Source organism: Typopeltis vanoorti, chromosome 3 (genome assembly GCF_054136105.1).
Source record: "Typopeltis vanoorti isolate ZY-2024b chromosome 3, IOZ_Tvanoo_1.0, whole genome shotgun sequence".
Taxonomy (NCBI): Eukaryota; Metazoa; Arthropoda; class Arachnida; order Uropygi; family Thelyphonidae; genus Typopeltis; species Typopeltis vanoorti.
Genome location: NC_143551.1, coordinates 69,671,079 through 69,694,502, shown reverse-complemented (window position 1 = coordinate 69,694,502; position 23,424 = coordinate 69,671,079). Strand labels below are relative to the sequence as shown.

Sequence of the window (23,424 nt, the reverse complement as noted above, 5' to 3'; positions counted from 1 at the left end):
TACAAAAGACAAACTGACACCTCTATCATTATCTGGCATTTACCAGATACCATGTGAATATGATTTAAGATACATTGGAAAAACAGGTTGTTCTGTGGAAAAAAGAATGAATGAACATCAATATTATATCGAATACATGAAACCTCAAAAGTCTGTTCTTGCACAACATAGTATTGACACTAAACACAATATCCAGTGGGATAAAGCTCATCTTCTCCATAGATGCAAGTTTAAATACAAATGCCTTTTCAAAGAAAATTGTGAAGCCTTTTAAATTGGCCAAATCTGAATCAAAATGATTGTCTCTCTCTCTCTCTCTCTCTCCCAAAAGTTTGGGAGATTCTTATCTTATGTAACCATCAAAGGAATAGTTTTTAAGAATTATTTAATAATATTTTATTAATATTAATTTCTAGCACGCATCAACAATTTTTAATTGGTAATCCACCGACTTTTATGTACTTTGTATTCCATTCCTTTGAACTGTTTGTTGTCTACACTGATGATGTACTGTTAATTTCAGTACGAAATATTTGTACCTTTATTTCATTAAAGTTAATTACTGTGGTTATCGTGTAATTTATTATTTATTGAGAGTGAAGAAATTATTGATACCAATTTTGGTGAACAGCTGCTGTAGAGGTATTTATAAAAAATGCAGGTATTGTATGCCCATACATATGTTAGGTTATGGGAATAAACCTAACATATTGAATGCTAGAATTAAAGAGAAAAGACTAAAGAGAATTATAGTGGTTCCTTTTAGAACATAGTCTGGCAATGTGCCAAGAATAGTCAATTCATGCTGAAGGGGAGAAAGAAATAAAGGATGTACGAATTGGTCACCAACATGCAAAATCATGTGCTTTATACGCAAATTTTCCAACTGTTGTACAAGCAAAATAGTTACCACATTAAGAACTAGAATTTTCATAAAAGAAAAGCTAATTTCTGACATATAATAATAAACACTCATCCCATGAAATGCATGGATTACCCTAATATTGGAATGGATTCTCCTTCTTTTGACATGTGCAGAAGTGCTGAAGGGTCTTGCATCTGTGGGTGTATAGTAACACAAACTGAATACTTCCCAAGATTTGGAAAACTTTATTTTTTAGGCCTAAGGGTAGCCAACAACACTCATAAAGAATGCTTTATAGGACTTTAAACTAATTTCTTCCACTCATTGTCTTGTATGTGTTATTACAATCTTACTATTATAAGTAGTTCTTGAAGATATCTTTGTGACAGACAAAATATTGTACAGTTAAACCTATTGTTTAATCATTTCTCTGTACCAGGGGTTGAAATAAATATCTGAAGAATGAATCCTTTTTGATCCTCAACCAGTTATTCCTGAGTGGAACAATATATTTCTATACTATCCAGATTTAATCAGTATTTCAGTAGTATAGAAATTGGAGCTAAAATTTTTTTTCACTCTAGTAAATCATTCTGGTTTGGAGCAAAAAATTTCACTATTAAAAAATAATGCTCCATCTGAAACACATGCTCGCATGCACACACACACACACACACACACACACACACACATACAGTATATACATGTCTCTGCATGTGTTTTTCAGATGAATCTTATTTTCTGAGAATGAAATTTTTTGCTCTGACCCAGAAATATATAATCAGAGTAACAAATAAATTATTCCAATATGGATCAATTAAAAAAATGTGCAACAACAAAGAAATTTCTATCTGGAATTATTAATTCATGTGTTTGGGGGCAGGGGGAGTTCCTTCTGAGCTGTTCTGAGAGGAAGATTTTGTTTTGTTTCAAAACCATTTCAATCCCTACTCTGTACTATATTTATTCCATTAAATTTAAGTATGAACTGATTGCTTGTGTATATTGAGAGAATGGTCGTTAATTAATCTAACTCCCCTTTTCTGTATAGAATCCAGTATTTTTAGGGAGCTCTTAAGGGCACCATGCCAAATGTGAGAGCAATATTCAGTAGTCAGATGGATTTGTGATTTGTATAGAGTTAGGAGCTGTTTGGATTTTAATTCACCTTGAGTGAAAGAGAGAACCTAATATTTTGGATGCAGAACAAGGCAATATTTGTGATATGTTTGTGGCATGAGAGATTTGAGATTAGTGTTATCACAAGAAAGTAAATCTTATCTTGAATAGAGATTTGAATTTCTGTCCAGTTTACCTGTTTTGTGGAATGAAAAACAAAAAGTCTGGCAAAAAAAAATCCTGCAAACTTTGCATGAAACTGGCTAACTTACCTTCACTTGAAAAGACCTGATAAAGGTTGTTCATGTCCTAGATGAGACTCAAACTCAGGTCTTTCCAACCAAAGAACATCGTTGAAACAAACTGAGCTCTAGAGATTCATTATAAAAGTTATATAGCACTTGTCCTGAAATTATTAATCAATTGTTGTACAAGTTGTACAGCAATTTAATTTTATCAATACATTGCAGATTGAATGAGTTCCTACTCATTTTGAAATATTTGTTGCTTTCATTAAATTATAAAAGGTACAAAAGAAACAAACAACTATATCCAAATCTACAGTGGGATAAAAAAAAAAGAAGAAAGAGCAAAAGCAGTTAATAATGATTTTGGTACATAAATCTCTAAAGAACAATATTGTATATTATAACTATTTTAACGAAAGACTAATAGAAATTAGACTCAAGACATTAAGAAGCCACATAACAATAATTGGTGTATATGCACCAGAAGAAGGAAAAGAAGATGACAGTAATATATTTTATAAAGAATTACAGAATGCCATGAATAAAACAAACAAGCTGACTATTTACTACTAGCAGGAGATTTAAATGTCAGAATAGAAACCAAAAAATACAAAACAAACATAAGTAAATTTGGCAAAGATACGTGTAATCAAAATGGTCAAAGACTGCAAAATTTTGTCATTTATAATAATATGAGAATCACGAATTCACTGTTTAAACACAAAGAAATACATAAATATACTTGTTCAGCCAGAGAATGCTAATCAGTAATTGACTATGTTATTGCATATTTTAAATTAGCAGAGTTAATTTTAGGCATAAGAGCATATTAAGGCTTTGAATTAAACTCTGATCATTATGTGGTATCAGCAAAAATTCGATTTAAACCAAAGTGGCTAAAAATCCATAAAATTCCAACTGAGTTACAAAATTTCTTCATTACAGGATCCCAATGCTAGACAACAATATCAAAAATGCACAAACTTAACAGAAACCACAAATGAATTAAGTGACATAAAAGAGGAATGGGAAAATTTGAAACAAAATCTCACACAGAAAGCTTAGGAATAAAGTGCAAATGGATTAGAAAAAAGAGGACTACAAGACTGGAACAAAGAAATAGAAAATATAATAAAAACAAAAAAGGATAGAAATGGCTAAATTCCAAAACAGAAGCAGAAATAGAGTATAAAAGAAACAGTGCATTGCAAAATGAGAAGTAAGGAAAAACAGAGAGAGAGAGAGATGGAACAATTTCATAACAGAACTAGAAAAGGATATGTTTAAGCCACAACCCAACCTATAAAGTAATAAAATACATGAATAAAGAAATAAAAGAAAAGATAAAAATACAAACAATAGATTTAGAAAAATGGGTGACCTATTTCCAAAATCTCTGGACAGATGAGAACAATAAAATAAAATTTTATAAAACAAAGAACGGCCTAACAGAAAATATCACATTGTTAGAACTGAACAATACAATAAATAAGATGAAAAATAGGAAAACACCAGGAGAAGACAATAAAAATATAGAACTATACAAAAATGCTGGTGAAAAATTTAATGAAAGACTTTTGAAATTTTTTAATATGGTTTGGATGTCTGGAAAAATTCCTAACTCTTGGAAAAAAGCACTGGTTATCCCAATTTATAAAAAATGGAAATAAAGACAATTGTAATAACTATAGAGGAATTAATCTGCTAAATACAGGATATAAAATATATGCAAGAATATTAAAAGAGAATCTAAACAGTATTGCAGAGGAGACAAACTACTAGAAGAACAAAACGGATTCCAAAAAGGCCGATCCTGCATAGATCCAATTTTTACTCTAAAATTATTAATAGAAAAGAGAAGAGAATTTCGAAAAGAAACATACATGGCCTTTATTGATTATGAAAAAGCCTTTCACAAAATTAGTAGACAAAAATTGTTTAAAATATTAACAGATTTAAATTTACCAAACCAACTTTTATAATCTATTCAAGAAATATATACAGGAAATAAAATAGCAGTTAAATTAGAACACATCTCAGAATGGAAAGATATATCAAGAGGAGTACGACAGGGATGTACCCTCTCACCTGGGAACAGTAGAACCCATTTGGTATACAAATAACCTCACAAATGAAGATACATACACTACTATTTGCAGATAATCAAATAGTATCAGATCTTTGTAAAGATCAAATAGATCAGAAGATGATTTACAAAGATCATTAAATATCTTAAAACAATATAATGTAACAACATCTAAAGAAAAAACAAAAATAATGGCATTCAAAGGAGAAAACCCAATAAGAAGTAAAATAGTGATAGATAATAAAAATATTAGAACAAGTAAATTCTTTCAGATACTTTGGATGTGATTTATCATATGAAGAAGAAAAAGACATAGACACTAAAATATTAAACTTTGTCAAAGTAAATGACATAATAAATAATATATTTAAGCCATGCCTAGTACAAAACACACTAGAATCAGACTATATGATGTCTTGTCAAAACTGACTCTACTATATAGAAGCGAAACATGGACCATAAAAGGAAAGATGAAAAACGAATTCAAACAGCAGAAATTAAATTTCTCAGAAAAACAGCTGAATATACCAAGTAGGACCATAAAACAAATGAAGAAATTTTACAATTCCTGAATATAAAACTAATTAAGACAGTATAAACAAAAATGATAGAACATTTAAATCGAATGGACAACGGCAAATTACCGAAAATATTATACAAATATAAGTGGAAAAAGAAGAATCGGAAGATGAAGAAAGAGATGGGATGAAACTGGAATAGGCCACCTGGCCTAAAATCTATGTTAGGAAGAAGATTAAATTATGCATATATCTTGACAACCACTAATCTATTACCTTGGATTAGATAATCAGTAATCCTGTTTAGAGACTAAGCATTTTTAAGCAATTTCAGAACCTCAATAATTGGGGTGGTGATCTCACACTAGATAATGAAAATTATTTATTCTAAAAAAAAAAAAAAAAAAAAGAAAGAAACATTTACTGGCAATATGATATTTACAGTGATATATACACATACATATTTATCATAAAATAAACATTGTGTGTGTGTGTGTGTGTGTGTGTCACTATAAACACAGATACATCTTCTTTTTCAGGTATTTGTAAATGGACAGGCCTTGTAGCGTGAATAGTCGATATGTGCTTATCATGTCGTGTTATATTATTTACATTATGCTATGCTTTCTATGTATATCAGTTGATATCTTATAAATTAACATGCATTTAATTTTACATTTCACAGAGATTAAACATGAACTTTCCGAAGAAGAAAAAGATGCCGATAAAGAAAACAAAGATGCGACAGGTAATATATGTATATACACACACACACAATTATTATTATTATTATTAAGAGAGACCTCCAGGGAGTCAAGGACTCATCGAGGGAGGCCACATACTACATGCACCAGCTGTCGTACTTGTTCTTGAATTCATTCACACTGCTTGCACACACACACACACGCAACATTCAAATAACAGTCCATTCCAATCGCATACCACTCTATGAGAGAAAAATCTTGATCTCATCCTCATCTTAGTGACATTCATTCTCAACTTCCAAGAATGCCCTCTTATCCTTTCTCCACCCTCCATAAAATTAAAAAATTCCATCAGCTTAAATCCTGTATGACCCTTTCAGGAGTTTGTAAGTCTCAATCAAATCACCCCTCTTTCTCTTGTCTGTATTTACAAATTCTATCTGTCTTCATAATCAGTATCCTATAATCTTGATATCATTTTTAACACTCTTCTTTGTCAGAATCACAACAGAAACTAGGAGACCAGAACTGTGCACAATAGTCCAAGTGAGGTCTTATCAAGACCTTGTAAAGAGGCAAAATGACATCCTTATCTTTACATAAATTAAAGATGCCAAGAAATTATATTCTTGGTTTAATCCTTTACCCAAGTATAAACAAATAAAGTTTGCACCTGAAGTACTTACACTTGGGCAAAGGATTAAACCAAGAATATAATTTCTTGGCATCTTTAATTTATAGTATAACCAAGTGAAAAAAAACGTGGGGACAGACTTATGTGTTCATCGTAATGTTGTTTATTTTTTAACGGTATATATTAGAATACAGATAAATAAGTAAATAATTAATTTATTACCTTATTGCTGATATTTTGCTGGTGTTATAACCAGCATCTCAGAGCACAAAAACACAGTTTGTCACAATACGCAAGACTATAACGACATGGTGTAATCAGCGGACTAGTTAAACAAAATTGTAGCAGCAACCAACACAAAGACTAGAGTCCTGATTTTGGCACCCTCTATCTGAAAGGAAAAAAAAATAATAAATAAATAAATTGCAGCTATCACATAAGACTAGAGTCCTAAACAGAGAAAAAAAACGGTATTAGTTTTTTCTTAAGATGACTGTCTCCCAGATTTTAGGCAAATTTATACAGCATATTTGTTGAGATTTGGAGTGTGTCTCAGGGCTTCTGTTACCTCTAAGAACAATCTCTCCGACTTGTAAGAGCTTCTGTGCAGTACTTTTGTGTTCTTCCACTTGATCCTGGAAGAACACAAAATGGATACCCCTGCACACAGGATCAACTGGAAGAACACAAAAGTACTGCACAGAAGCTCTTACAAGTCAGAGAGATTGTTCTTAGAGGCAACAGAAGCCCTGAAACACACACCAAATCTCAACAAATATGGCTGTATAAATTTGCCTAAAATCTGGGAGACAGTCATCTTAAGAAAAAAACTAGTACCGGTTTTTTTCTCTGTTTAGGACTCTAGTCTTATGTGATAGCTGCAATTTTTTTTTTCAGATAGAGGGCGCCAAAATCAGGACTCTAGTCTTTGTGTTGGTTGCTGCGTCCATTGTGTAATCAATGGACTAGTTAAATTTTGTTTAACTAGTCCATTGATTACACCTTGTTGTTATAGTCTCGCATATTGTGACAAACTGTGTTTTTGTGCTCTGAAGATGCTGGTTATAACACCAGCGAAATATCAGCAATAAGTTAATAAATTAATTATTTACTTATTTTTCTGTGTTCTAATATATACCATTAAAAAATAAACAAGTGGAAAAAAACTTCCAGTCCTTATCTTTACATGTCAAAGTTCATTTCAGCATTGCAATTATCTTTTGAGTTCTATTTGCAATATTTGCTACATGATCCCTGAACTTCAACTTACTATCAACTAACACTGCAAGATCTCTAACTTAATCAGTTTATTCTAGCATAATCCCACCAATATAATATGACATTGGATATCTAATCATGCCGAAGTGCATGACTTTATATTTACTGACATTGAACTAATTGACATCCATTTTTCCATGCCCGCAATTCCAGCCTATTCAAATCATTCTGCAAATACTGAATATATCGGCCACATTCCTGAAAATTGTTTTATAGAAACCTGTTTTTGAAATATCTGTATATATTATCTTATTATGAGACTCATTCTTGTTAAGTAATATTTAAAATAATGTGCTGATTGATCCAGTTGGATCAATAAATTATTCAAAAACTTTGAATGAATTTAAGAAATTATGAGATGATTTACCATTCAAGTTTTTATAACATAGTTTTTTTTTATGAGATACATGTGTCTGAAACTTCAAAAGAGATTTCAAAATATTAACTGTGCGAACTTGGTGTAATACTCCTCATGCAGAATGACACCTTTAGTTTTATAATTGTATAGTGCTATATTGTGCTTGTTTATATAAAATTAAAGTACTGCAGAATATATTTATATAAAAATGATATATATATATATATATATTCTCTCAAAGGCTCCTCACTCTAGTGAGTATGGGAATGGCAAACCTGGGGTACCTGATACTGGACCATGCCTTACTTCATGTAATGTACGTCTGTTATATTATCTGTAGACTGGTCCCTATCTTCTTTCTTTATACTTCCTCTCTTCTTCTTGCTCCTTCCCCCCAATGCTATTAGAGTAATTTGAGGGCTAGGGGTGAAGCATTTGTGTTGAATGAAAAGGTTAAAAATTCAGTAGAAAAAATAATATATAAAAGTGACAGGGTGATTATGATTAAACTGAAAGCAAAGCCTGTGGACATAATGATTATTCAGATATATATGCCCACAAGTGACCATGATGAAAATGAAGTAGAAGAGATATATAATCAAATAGAAGAGATAATGGAAGAAGACAGAACTAAAAGGTATACCATCTGGATGAGAGACTGGAATGCAGTAGAGAAGGGAATAACAGGAAGATATGACCTTGTAAAAAAGGAATGAGAGAGGTGAAAGACTTATAGAGGTTTGTAAAAGACACAAACTAATCATTGGTAATACATGGTTTAAACTTCCAAAGAGAAGAAGATATACATGGAAAATGCTAGGTGATATCGCAAGATACCAGATGTATTATATGTTAATACAAAACAGGTACAGAAACAGTGTAAAAAGGATATCAACATATCCAGGAGCTGATATTGACTCAGACCATAATTTGCTTGTTATGGAATTAAGAATACGATATAAGAAAATAAACAAAGGTGGAACCTAGAAAAACTCAAAGGAGATGCAGGTAGGAAATTCAGAGAAGAACTGGAAAATAAAATAAGGAACAAAGAGAATATATCTGAAGAAACTATGGATGTTAATGCAAAATGGAATCAACTGAAAAACTTGATGTATGAAACAGCTGCTGAAGAGATAGGTTTTGTGGAAGGGAAAAGAATTAAAACGCCATGGATTACAAATGAAATGTAAAAAAAAATGGAGGAAAGAAGAAGATGGAAAAATGTAAACACTGAAGAGGGAAGAAGAAAATACAAAGTATTGAATAATGAACTGAGAAGAGAAACTGATAAAGCAAGAGGGGGAATGGTTAAAAACAGAATGTAAAGAAATTGAAGAAATGGAAAAAAAGGGGGCAATGTGATAAAATGTTTGAAAAAGGAAAAGAAATTACAAATATTAAAAAAAGCATAAGAAATCTGTCATTAAAAGATAAGCAAGGAAAACTGATTTATGATATTGAAATACATGGTGAAAGATGGAAGGAATACATCGAAGAACTTTGTGCAAAAAATGAAAGACCAACAAAAATTGAATTGGAAGAGCAAAATGAAATCTCAACAGAAAGAAAGAGGTCCTGAAATACTAAAGAGAGAAGTAGAAACAGGAATTAAAAAGTGGAAAGATGGATGGAATACCTAGTGAAATCCTAAAACAACTGGAGAATAAAAGTATAACAGAAACATGGAAACTCTGCAACCTCATTTACAAAACAGGAGTATGGCCTAAAGATTTCACAGAGAGCATTCTTATACCATTTGAAAAGAAAAGCAATCTTGCTAAGTGCAGTGACTACAGAACTATAAGCATACTCTCGCATGCCTCCAAAGTACTCCTAAGAATATTAAATCAACGATTGTATAATAGAATGGAGTATTTTCTGAGGGATGATCAATTTGGATTTAGAAAAGACAGAGGAACCAGAAATGCAATTGGAGTAATGAGGACCATATGCAAAAGGAATATAGAAGTAAATAAAGAAGTTTATATATGTTTCATCGAACCTTGAAAAAGCATTTGATATGCTGAAATGGGAAAATCTGAGAAATATTATGCAAAATAGGTTTAGATTGGAGAGACTGAAGGTTAATAGCTGAATTATATATGAACCAGATGGCCATAATAAAGACAAAAGTAGGAAAAACTAGAAATGTGTGATTGGCAGAGGTGTAAGATAGGGATGCTGCCTGTAACCGACGCTCTTCAATATATTTGCAGAAGAAATGATAAAAGAAGCATTTGATGAAGAGAAAAGAGGAATCACTATTGGAGGAAGAACAATACAAAATATTAGATTTGCAGATGATCAAGCAATATTAGCTAATACCGAAGATGAACTACAGCACCTAATGCAAAAATTTGAAAATATATTCAAGAAATATGGTATGAAAATTAACACAAAGAAAACAAAAGTGATGAGAGTCTCCAGGAAACCAGGAAGTATCAATGTGATGATGAATGGAGAAAGTGTAGAGCAAGTGAGACAATACAAATCCCTTGGTGGTATAATACAAGAAAATGGAGAATGTGACATGGAAATAAAAGAAAGAATTAAAAAACGAAAATATGCCTTTTATAGCAAGAAAAATTTATTTATTAATAAAATGAATAAAAATCTAAAGAAAAGATTTATTAAGTGCTATATTTGGAGTATGACCTTATATGGGAAGAAAGAAGCTAAAATGTTGGAGGCATTTGAAATGTGGTTATGGAGAAGAATGGAGAAAATAAAGTGGACTGAAAAAATCACCAATGAAGAAGTATTACAAAGAGTTGAAGAAGAAAGGAATTTACTAAAGACCATAAGAAGAAGAAAGCATAACTGGATAGGACATGGGAGACAGCCTACTGAAAAGAATGATAGAAGTGAAAATTGAAGGAAAGCAACCAAGAGGAAGAAGACGACTAATGATGCTTGATGATATAATGGGAACAAGAGGATATCAGGAAATGAAGGAGGAAGCAAGAGACAGAGGAAATTGGAGGAAGAGAATCTACTGAGTTATACCATTAGACCTGTCAAGAGACAGAACACTAAGATGATGATTCCTGATTATCCTACCTATCTTTGCATCATCGGCAAATAGCTGTATGTTGCCTATCAAATCCTTCCCAGCGTCATTAATGTACTGATTGAATAACAGTAGATCAAGAACTAATCCTTGTGGTACACAACTGGTCACCTTAAATTTTGCAGAGTCACATCATTCATATACCACTCTTTGATATCTATCAGTCAGCCATCCTCTTATCCTCTCTAATTTTTTTAATGCAAATCCATATTCTCCCTTTTTGGGCAACAGTCTTCCATGCTGTATTTTGTTAAAAGTCTTAGCAAAATCCAAAAGTATCATGGTATATCCATTCCATTTGATATTACTATAGAATGTGAGTAAGTTGCAAAAAACATGCCCTTCCCTTAGTAAAACCATGTTATTCATTCAAAGTAGAGATTCTCTGTCAACCCATTTCTGAATGCGAGCCCTAACCAACCTGTCCAAAATCTTCACTACCACTCCTGAGATACTGATTGGTTGATAATTAGATGCATTGGTCTTTGCACCACCCTTGTGCAATGGGATTATGATACATTTCTTTCCACCCCTGCAGAATCTTCCCTGTTCTGAGATGTCAAATTATACAGCATGTTTAAAGAAATAGCCAGCACAGCTGAACACTTAGCACCTGTGCTGATATCCCATCAGTTTCTATTGCTGAATTCTTTTTCAGTTTGTGCACCAGCTTTAATACCTCCTCCTCCTCATATACCTGAGTTTCTTCATCCAGTGAAGAGGTAGCACCTAACTCAATGTTGCATACACCAGGTTCATAGCTTTTAGTAAAATGAGCACTCATTAGTCGAACAACCTCTTCTGCATCTGTCACCCTCACACTATCTGCATTTACTAGTGTTATTCTTTCTTTTATTTGCAGCATATCAATAGAATTCTTTGGGGTTATCTTCAGCTTGCAGAGCCAGTTTTTTTTTCATTCTCAGACTTAGCTTTCAGTTTAACAGTTCAGTTTTTTTAGTTTAACAACAGTTCTGGCCTTCTGCTTATCATTTTCATAAGACATCAGCCTTATGCACATGGTATTCCTTCCACATCATCCTTTTCTTATGAATCTCTTGCTTGATTACACATCCATTTGACTCCTACCCTATTTATTCTTTGAACTCTCTGGACACATTCTGATATTGCATCATTTAAGTATATTTTAAATGCTTCCCATGCACTGTCAATATTCTTCCCATTCAGCAACTGATACCATTACATTGAACTCAGTATGCTCCTCAGTTGATCATAATTTCCTGCTCTGTAGTCCAGCATGTAACCTGTTTTGAATGGAACATTCATAAACTTAGCCACTTCCCAAGTGAGTACCGCATGATCACTGTCACCAAGAGGCAAAATAGTTAAGTCCTTAAATGAAACGCCCTCTGACACTATAATCAAATCTAACATTCTTTGACCTCGAGTTCCTTCTGTCACGTGCTGTTTGAGGAAATTGTTTCACTCTGTAAATTCAGTTTCATTCTTCTCATGAGATTTCACTGCTACCCAATTAATGTTTGGATAATCAAAGTCCCCCATTATGATTACTCTTTTCTCACCCATTGTCTGTATTTGGTGATGTAATTTCTTCATACAGGGTAATTTCACACTCCCGGTCATAAATGCTAAAGGTGTATTTCAATTCAAACTAACGCAGTGTACCAAAGACATTGATATGGAAACTTGCATTTCTGAGATATAGTCCTTGATATTGCAGCACAAATGCTGATAATATGCAAATCAGATAGTTGTAACTTGGTGAATCATGTGCTTGGAATCATTCAGTCTAATAGGTAGAAATTTCTTAGTCCATCCACAGGACTAATGTGATGTAAGTTTAAAGTTTACAACCTTTCACAAGTGGACATCACATTTCTAAAAAAAAAGAGCGCTCATTCTGAATGCAGGTGGTGAAATACCAAAATATGAAATTTAGTTTAATCCTTTATCCAAGTGTGAGCAAACAAAGTTTGCACCTGAAAATATCTTCAGGACTGAGGTAAGGTAGTACAACACCAGGAAACTCGCAGCAAAGGTGGATCAAGCTCTCAATGCTTTGTCTCAGTATCTCCCATAATGTGGGAGCATTATGGGAGATACAACCTTACCTCAGTCCTGAAGATATTTTCAGGCACAAACTTTGTTTGCTCACACTTGGATAAAGGATTAAACTAAATTTATTATAGTCTAACCAAGTGAAGAAAAAAAAAAAATAAATAAACTTTCAACATCTTTCTCTAAATCCAGAGTAATTTAACAATAAGGTGGCACACCTTTTGGCAACTCCTATAGGTAAGGATGACTTCTCCTATTGCTTCTGCCTTAGTATCTCCACTCTAGGCTTTGCTCCAACTGATGAGACCTCAATAATGATCGAAACCGGTGTGGGTAGTGCTCCCCCCCCACCCTTAATGCACAGCAGTATACATGTCTGCAAGGAGATGTGTTTTGCATTATGGGAGATACTGAGATAGGAGTGATGTTAGCTTGCTCCACCTTTGCAACGAGTTGCCCGGTGTTGTACTACCTTACCTCAGTCCTGAAGATATTTTCAGGTGCAAACTTTGTTTGCTCACACTTGGATAAAGGATTAAACTAAATTTATTATAGTCTAACCAAGTGAAAAATAAACTTTCAATACCAAAATATGTTGATGCTGTATGTACCTTATCCAATACCTGGGTAAAAATCCCATATAAAAACCAAAGAAATTTAATGTCTTTTCATACACCTAGTTGAGCTAGTTAGTCTCATACAGAGGTAGCGTGGTTTTGCCTCTTGGATCCTTGAGATTGTCATCCTTCAAGATAAGCGAATTAGCCATAACTTAGGACATTTGTCAAGTCCATTCTCAATTATTAATATATATTTAAGTTCATCACCTGTGTAACATAGATTGCTAGCTTTAACAACTAGCATGCTAGATCATGAACATCAATTCAGAAAATTGATTTAATTCATTAGCAGTTTCACTGGTTTGTCATTCAAGTGCTGTACACTGTTCTCTAAAGGACTTCTGCAATGTATAATTTATACTTTTCTTTTAGTCAAACAGGCATGTAATTTTTATTTCTTTGCTTGGCACTGCTAGTCATAACTGATACTCTACTATATAAGGAATATGAAATCTTGTACATCTGCTAGTCTCATTACAAATTTCTTTATAATTATCATTGCTAAGTGAATTTTCTTAATGTCTGTAGTTGTCCAAAGTGACTTTCTTCATCCATTTTGGTTTGAAGTTTTTGTGATAAGTTTTAACTAATATAAAGATATCAAATAAAAAAATAATTTCCTAGAATACTTCCTATTTATGGTGTGCATTTAATTCAAGAAATATTTTTACCCAGTTAATTCCTCTTAAGTATTTCCTTAATCCCTGTAACTTTCTCTTGGAAAAAATTAACTCTGTACCTTTTCTTTTCACTTTTATAATTTCGGAAGATATATCCAACAATAGTTCATCATGATCACTACTTAAAAGTTAGCCACATTAATTTTGATTCCTCAGCAAATAATCCAATATATTCCCTCCTTTTTGTGACATATCTTACATATCAGTATAGGGAGGAGGGGGAATCATCAAAACAAATTGAGAAAAAGGCCTATTACTAGCTGATTATTCAACCTGCAATGCCTAATCAGTATAAGGTTAATTGAAGTCTCCCATTATCATAATTCAAATTAATGCCTAACTTTAAGCTCTACTGTTCAGTTTGAATTAAGTTTAATATCATACTAAATAGATTCAATAATGGAATCGGAATTATCATTAAGTGAAAATTTCTGTAGAAATATATCCTACCTCTTCGTTCTTGCATCTTTCTAAAGTTATAAGCTGCATAAGTAGCATTAATCATTCCTGAATAGTGTTTCTTCCCAAAATTTATTTCTCGAGAATTCCTCATTCTCTCCATGTAAGATGATTGGCATGTTTCCTGAGTTCACTGTAATCCCTATCCCTTCGTGCATGCTGTACATATGTAGCATGAACAAAGTTAGTAAAATTATTATAAATATTTTATAATTTAATTATTAATATAATTATTTTTGAACAAACACTAATTTCACTTACTTGATTGTAGTTATCCCTAACAATGAAGGAGATGAACAATGAATGGGTATTTAAAAAAAAAAATAAATAAAATAAAAAATCATAAGCAGTACTCCACCACCATTTTCCCTTTCTGTCCTGTCAAAAAATGCTGTACCTTGCTACTTCTATTTCTGTTAGTATATTAACTTCCGTCAACCACATCTTGGATATCCTAATAATCTTTGGACCTGCAAAGGCAAAAGTTAGACAGCTCGTTATCAAACATATTTTAAAGCATTGCAATACAATGCATTATCATCAAAAAGTGGACTTCATCTAAAATAAAATATTAATGGCATAAAAAAAACAAACAGTAAAGATGATGTGCAAATGTTGCCTGCTTCAAAAAACAAACAAACAGACCAGTGTTTCCATTTGTCACACTACATGTGCTGGAAGTAGCTGAATTAGTTGCAAACCTTAGATGGCATTTCTGTTAATACTGTAATATTAGTAATTGATAATATCGATTTTATCAATATTGTAACAAGCAAACGTATTAGAGAAAGTTTCTCTAAAAAAGGCCTGCATAGTACTTGTTCTTCAGCAAAGGTCTATTCTTAGTTAAAGGAGGATTGTGTCCTTCAAGATTTTATTGTAGCTACTAATGATGATGCTGCAGTTAAAAGATTATTGCTAGTCTTTTAACATTCATGTTAAAACCACACACTTCATTTTGCTGTGATAAAAGTGTTTTATCTAAAAAAAATCGAAGATAGCAATAGCAAAGATGGTAGCAAAGTTGAAGTTATGACAATGTTGCTATAAATACAGTGATGAAGAAACACAGTTAATTACATTCTGATAGTGTAGAATGTCCTTCACTGAATGATGTTTCCTCTTCAATATCTAGTGTAATAAAAATTGTCAAAGTGTTTGAATATTTTCCAACAAGAAATTCTATTTTGCAAAAAAAGAAATAGTAAAAAGTGTAAAAATAGAGTTGCAAAATATTTTTGACTGCAAATCACAATGAAATGCATTCAAAAGAATGATCAACAGATTTTTAAGGAAAGTAGTCTTATTTATGGAAGAACAAGTAAAAAAATTCCAAAAATATATTAAATTGTTTAAAACTTTCAGACTTGCAGTTAAAGTGCCAGGCATTCATGAAGCAAATCTACTAACAAATGAAGGAATCTTTAGATTCCTCTTTCATCATTTGGAAAAACAAAATTCTGTTTTGAGTTAGAAACATTTGAAAGAAACTAAACTTCTTAAAAGTGGAGATAGTCTTTTTATCACTTGTTGTTTAAATGAGGTTAATGATGATTTTTGTGTTTTGGCAAATAAAATTGAAATTATATACAATCTGTGGAATCAGTAATGGAATGAATTTTTTAAAGAAAAGTGTAGTTCTTCAGTAGAAGTTTTTGAACCAGAAAATAATACAAACAAAGAAATGAATAATTCTTATCTTGGAGAATTAGAGGCAGATTTAAAGACAGAGATAGTGAGAGATATGTTCATTTTGATGGCAAAATTAAACCTAGTTCAATCAAACAAATTATTTTCATTATTAAAAAGTGAAATGAATTTATATGAAGCAAGATGTAAACTGGCATCAAACCTAAAAATTCTGTTAAATGCACTACCAAATTAGACCTATGTCAACACAAAATGGAAGAAATTTTTCTTCTTCAGATTTATTTTTAGCTAAACAAAGATCCAAATTTTCTGACCAAGCAGTTAAGGCTATGTGTTTTTAAACTATTTTAACAGTAAATGTTGGTATCAATTTTTTCTCTGGCATTAGTATGTACACTTACAATATCTTTTAGGTTAATCTGAAACTCATTGTTTTAAAACAGATGTATGAGGTCACCTATCAATCAATATGCTGTACTAATATAATTTTTTTTTCCTCTGTAGACTAAAATGTACAGTTCATTATTATAGTGTTTTATCACTTAGGCTAGGAATTTAGTCTCTGTTTACAGTCATCTCCTATTATAGCAAACTTATAGGGTCTGAGAAAAAAAATCTCTTTGCATGTTTGGAATATAAATCATCATCAACTGAATGGTGTTTTAAACTTTTATTATTATTACGTGACACCTCCAAGGAGTCCAAAGACTCCTTGAACTAATAAGACCTTTGTCAAAATAAAATTATGAAAAAAAGCTCTTTGCATGTTTGGAATGTTTAAAGACATCATCAACTAGATAATGTTCATCATCAAATTCCTGCGATGTACCCTCAAGGGGTGTACAGGATATGATAGTACTACTTGAAAAATTTACATCATTACTAACTTCCTATCTACAATTTTCCTCCAAATATGTCTGTTACCTGTCAAGACTCCAGCACTGTCAGATCTTATATTTCTATCTTCTAAGGCACTTTTTACTATATCAATCCACCTATATTATTGTCTTCCTCTGGGTCGTTTTCCTGCCAACCTGGCAGAGAACACTTGTTTTGGTAATCTTTCCTTGCCCATTCTGTTTAGGTGACCATACCACCTGAGATTAGCTCTGCTAACGCATTCCTGGATGCTGACAAGTTCAAGTTATTTCCTAATATCCTCATTTTTTAATATGATATTGCCATTGATGCCATCTGTTCATGCCCCTAATCTTTCTCAGGACTCTCATATCTGCTGTCTCTAGTCTTTGATCAAGTGTTTTACTTCTAACCAAGCTCTCAGATCCATAAGTTAAAACTGGTTTGAACACTGTCTTGTATATACAGCTAGTTTAGTGTTCCAACTAATTTCTCTCTTATTCCATATGAATTTATTCAGTTGATTTCCTACCATGCCAGCTTTGTTGATTCCATTGTCTATTTCCATATTTAATTTAATTTACCACCTTCACTAAAAATCGTGCCTAAGTAGCTGAAATGTTTTACTTGTTCCACAGGTTCTCCATTCACAATGAGTTGACATTTTCAGTGCTTCTGCCTATTTTCATCGTCTTTGTCTTTTTAATGCTGACCTTCATATCATATCTATTACAACAGTTATTCAATTTAGTAAGGGAATCTTGTAGTGGATTTATTTAGAAGTATAACATCGTCTGCATAAAGCAAAGAGCTGACATTAACATCTCCAATTTTGATATCCTGTTTAATACCACCTTCCTTCATAATGTGATCCATATAGATAATGAATAACAGAGGGGGATAATGTACATCCTTAATCCTGTGGCGGTTTCTGTAGTTAAGAAGTTTAATCGAATTATTCCAGTTTTGTGACCACATTTTTATTAAAAAAGACTGTTTGTTAAAACTAAACAAGTACTAAAAAATAAACCCGACAAGTTTCGTTAGTCGTCAGACTAACATCTTCAATTGTAAAGAGAACTAATAGTTTAAAGTACAAACTATAAGAAATTACGAAAAAACAAGTTCATTTCTTGGTATTATGAACATCAAAAAAGATCGTTAAAAATAATTGAATAACAGATCTATATAACCGTTAATGCGTGTTAGCTGGAAACAATGCTATTTGATGTCGTGTTCTGTGGTTCACTTTCACTCTGTCCGAGGTCTGAACTGAGTAAATTTTTAATAAACGCTGACCAAACTTGATTTTTGTTGCATTGAGTGAGAATTTGAATATATTTGCTGCCTCTTTGAATTTTCTTGTGAAACAGTTTTTATCAATGTTGGACATGTTTGTTCTGTCCCAGAGTACATCATGACCCGTAGAAGCCGTGTGAAATGTCTGGCTTGACATTTCACATGGCTTTCTCTCTTTTTTTGTACGTCATTTTGATGTTTGCTCATGCAGATTTCTCCCGATCTCCCCATCTGGCCTACGTAGCAGATGCCACAGGAATAGTGAATATTATAAACTCCTGGTTTTTTTAATTGGGTGATGTGGAGGTTTCAGAGGATGAAGAGATTTTGATATTATTTCAAGTGGCAGGTAAGTCACTTTTATGTTATACTTGTAGACAAGTTTGGCTAATTTATCTGTTACATTCTTGATATAAGAAAGAGTGATTGCATTCTTGAAGTCTTGTTTATTTAAGTTTCTTTTAGGTGCTGTATTAAGAATTATCTTAATTGTCTTAGTTTTGAAACCATTTATTTGTAGGATCTGTGTTAAGTATTGTATTTCTTCTTTCCGCTTTTTGTCTGTACTGGGGATGCTGTATGCTTTATCCCTTAAGATTTTTATGAGACCTATTTTTTTCTTGGGGATGGTGGTGTGAGGTAGCATGAAGGAATCTTCCTATGTTTGTTGGCTTTCTATAAATGGAGAATGATAATCTGTTTTTTCTTTCATTTATTTTTATAAAGATGTTTAGGAAAATAAGTTTTTTATTTTCTTCGAGTTCCAGAGTAAATTTTATGTTAGGATGCAAGTTATTAAGATAGTCTTTAAATGCAGTCAAGAATTTACCTTCCGTCTACTATCGGTCTTAGTGGTATATCTCGTTTATGAATTTTGGGAACTCCATATATTCTAGGAACTAGTGGGTGTTTTGATTGTAAATTTCTTTTTAGTTCCTCCGACCAATTTGGTATATTCTTGATAAGTTCATTGGTAAGTTCTTGACTGCATTTAAAGACTGTCTTAATAACTTACATCCTAACATAAAATTTACTCTGGAACTAGAAGAAAATATAAAACTTCCTTTCCTAGACATCCTTATAGAAATAAATGAAAGAAAAAAAGATTATTGTTTTCCATTTATAGAAAGCCAACAAACACAGAAGATTCCTTCATGCTACCTTATAAAAACCTTAAGGGATAAAGAATACAGCATCCCCAGTACAGACGAAAAGCAGAAAGAAGAAATACAATATTTAATACAGATACTACAACTAAATGGTTTCAAAACTAAGACAGTTAAGAAAATTCTCAATACAGCACCTACAAGAAACTTAAATAAACAAGACTTCAAGAACGCAGTCACCCTTCCTTATATCAAGAATGTAACATAAATTAGCCAAACTTCTCTACAAGTATAACATAAAAGTGACTTTCCCGCCACTTGAAAAAATATCAAAATTTCTTCATCCTCCGAAACCTCTCCACATCACCCAATGAAAAAAACAGTAGTTTATAACATTCACTGTTCCTGTGGCATCTGCTACATTGAACAGTGAATGTTATAAACAGACGGGGAGATCAGGAGGAATCCACATGAGTGAACATCAAAAGGACATACAAAAAAAAAGAGAGAACATAGGTCTGTCTGGCTTGGCATTTCACACAGCTTCTACTGGTCATGATGTACTCTGGGGCAGAACAAACATGTCCTACATTGATAAAAACTGTTTCACAAGAAAATTCAGAGAGGCAGCAGATATGAATAAAATTCCTACGCAATGCAACAAACATCAAGGTTTGATGTTAAATCAAGTTTGGTCAGCGTTTATTAAAAATTTACCCAATTCAGACCTCGGACAGTGAAAGTGAACCACAGAACATGACATCAAATATCATTGTTTCCAGCTAACACGCATTAACAGTGGTATAGATCTGTTATTCGTTTTTTTTTAACGAACTGTTTTGATGTTCATAATACCAACGAATGAACTTGTTTTTTCATAATTTCTTATAGTTTGTGCTTTAAACTGTTAGCTCTTGTTACCCCTGAAGATGTTAGTCTGATGACAAAGAAACTTGTTGGGTTTTTTTTTAGTACTTGTTTAGTTTTAACAAACAGTCTTTTTTAATAAAAATGTCACAAAACTGGAATAATTTGAATGTAAATCCTTGTCTGACACACCAGATTTAACATCAAACCATCTTCCTGTACTTCCTTCAATTCTAGCTGATAACTCACAACTCAAATAAAGACTAAGTATTGCTTGATATGATGCCCCATTGACACCATATAACTTGCGTTTTGCATAGCCTCTCTCTTGGCACCATGTCATATGCCTTTTCCGGTGCTACAAAACTCAAATGCAGATCTTTGTTATATTCCCAGGATTTCTCAACTATTTATCATAAAGTGAAGATCTGACCCTGACAGCCTCTTTTCTTCCACAATCTTTCTCAATCGTTTTTCAAGTATACTTGCATAAATCTTATCAGAAACACTCAGTAGGGAAATACCTCTGTAATTTTCACATTCAGTTTTATTTCTGTTTTTATATATGTTTACTATGAGAGCTATACTGCAATCATCTGAATTTCTCCCTCTGTCCAGGTCTTTTGAACTATGCAGTGCAGCCACGGTAAGACTTTTATGCCTCCATACTTCAGCATTTCTGGTCGAATATCATCTACTCCTACTGCCTTTCCACATTTCTAGCCTTTGATGGCTTTATACCACTGTGCTGTCATTACTGCTTGTTTCCTTTAGCAATTTTTCGAAGTAATTACTCCATACTTCAAGGATATCTTTTTCTCCAGTTTTCATGTAACCTTTATCATCTTTAATTCCCATTACGACACTCTTTCCTCCATTTCTGAGCTTCTTCAACAACCTTCAGAATATCTTGCCACCTTCTTGATAATTATTTTCAATGTTCTTACTAAAGTCTTCCCATGACTTTTGTTTAGCAAGTTTTACACAGTGTTTAGCTTTCTTATCCTGAATGAAGGAATCTTGCAAAGAAATTCTTTATTCAGGATTTAGCATAATAAATATTACTAATTAAGGATATACCTCCACATCAGCATATAATTGCGAAGATTTCCTTGTGTTATGTGATATTATATGTTCTATATGTGCTATATGCTGAAGTTTATTCCTGTGTAATTGAATTCAGCAGCAGAGAATTTTGTGTTAGAATAGTGAGAATTGTGTAAAGGAATTGTTAAATTATTTGTAAATCCCATTAAGCTGTCTAGTACATTACAAAATTTCCAAACAGATAATAAGTAGTAATCCAAAATAATCGTATATAATCTGTATGAGTCGAACGTTGCACCGGAGGCTGTACCTACGTGGAAAATGATGTCAGAACGGCTAACTGGAATACGGTGAGCTAACAGATTGGGGAGAGAGTGTGGGATCACCCAAGGGGCACAAACTGTGAGTTTCGTGTGGCAAAGGAGATCGAATAGAGGGAGCACAAAAGGGTGAATAAAATACGATGCACGCGATATCAAAGGGCTTTTTCTTCTTGGTTCTTCTTTTTCTTGGTTCCTGGATTCCAATTTTAGGAAGTTTTGTCGGGTGATTCGTGAGAGAGCGGTGGGTCGACTACAGTGATGTCGGACGACGAGGCCTATTCCTGATAATGCTTGAGGATTTCCAAGCGAAGTTGATCGTGTTACAGCGGCCTATGCAGAAACGAGCCTTCGAATAAAGTCCCATTGAAGAGAACGGAGGAAATTTCCTGCGGAGCAGTAGAAAATATGCCATGGTCCGGAAGTGACTCAAAGAAAAGCATAGTGCATCCCCAGGTGCAGAGACAGCCGATAACTATACAGTAAGACAATCCAGATCTACATGAAATCAGAAAGGATTCGGTAATGTAACGAATTTCATTCTATGTTAAAAAATCGCTTAGAAGAATAAGAATTTTGTGTATACTGTAAACTAAGGACACTAATAGAGAACTTTTAAGTGAGAATTTGATTGAATTAGTTAAGACCCCATGGAACAAAGAATTGTTGATTAACCTAGAATGAGTTTTGTTCTATCGAGTATTTGAATTTTCTTAACTGTAAATGTTTTGTGCTTTTCCAATAAACATGTTTTGTACCTGAGTTTATGCCTGATTACGAATTCAAATCACCACTTATGAAACAGAAAACCTTTTGGCGGGAAGAAATTAGATATTATTTGCTTAAGTGAGATTCAGGTCACGACTGCTAACTGAATCTGCACAGCGCTAGCGTAAGATTAATTATTGTGTGTATCCCCTTTTGAATTTAGAATTGTTTCCCTGAACAAGAGTCTCTTCTGTTATAAGATATTGGCTGGCGCAGCATAAAATAAATTTTGCCAATATCCGAAAAGGAAATAGTACTGAATTAATATTTTAAAGGCGCAACAGTAGATTAGAAAGCGTGCTATTTAGAGGTAGAACAAGATAAAATATAGAAAAAAAACAACATAAAAAATTACTCCATACTTCAAGGATATCTTTTTCTCCAGTTTTCATGTAACCTTTATCATCTCTAATTCCCTTTACGATACTTTCCTCCATTTCTGACATTCTTCAACAACCTCCAAAATATCTTGCCTCCTTCTTGATATTTATTTTCAATGTTCTTACCGAAGTCTTCCCATGACTTTTGTTTAGCAAGTTTTACACAGTGTTTAGCTTTCTTAAATTTGTCTCTGTATTCTCTAAGAGCACTAGCTGACTTATTTGCCAGGAACTTTTGATATGCTTTCTTTTTTTCCTTTACTGCCTCTTTAACTGCTTGTGTCCACCATTGAGTTCTGATTTTTCTGTATTTGCAGACAACCTCAGCACATGCCTCTCTGGCTGAATCAATCAGGGTTTTCTTCAAGACTTGCCTCTGAATCTCCAAGGTTTGGTTCCTGTTCTCAAACTCTTTTGTTTTTTCTTCAATAATCTTTGTGTATTTTA

General features: G+C 32.8%; 1 protein-coding gene across 4 annotated transcripts in view; it reads left to right on the top strand.

Moving 5' to 3' along the window:
* Mi-2 (chromodomain-helicase-DNA-binding protein Mi-2 homolog) overlaps nucleotides 1-23,424 on the top strand; it is a 692,327-nt gene that overhangs the window by 587,606 nt on the left and 81,297 nt on the right. For all 4 annotated transcript variants that reach the window (XM_090390662.1, XM_090390660.1, XM_090390659.1 and 1 more), the window contains one exon: nucleotides 5,522-5,584. In XM_090390662.1, the coding sequence (XP_090246788.1) occupies nucleotides 5,522-5,584 (63 nt within the window). The remainder of the gene's footprint in view (nucleotides 1-5,521; nucleotides 5,585-23,424) is intronic.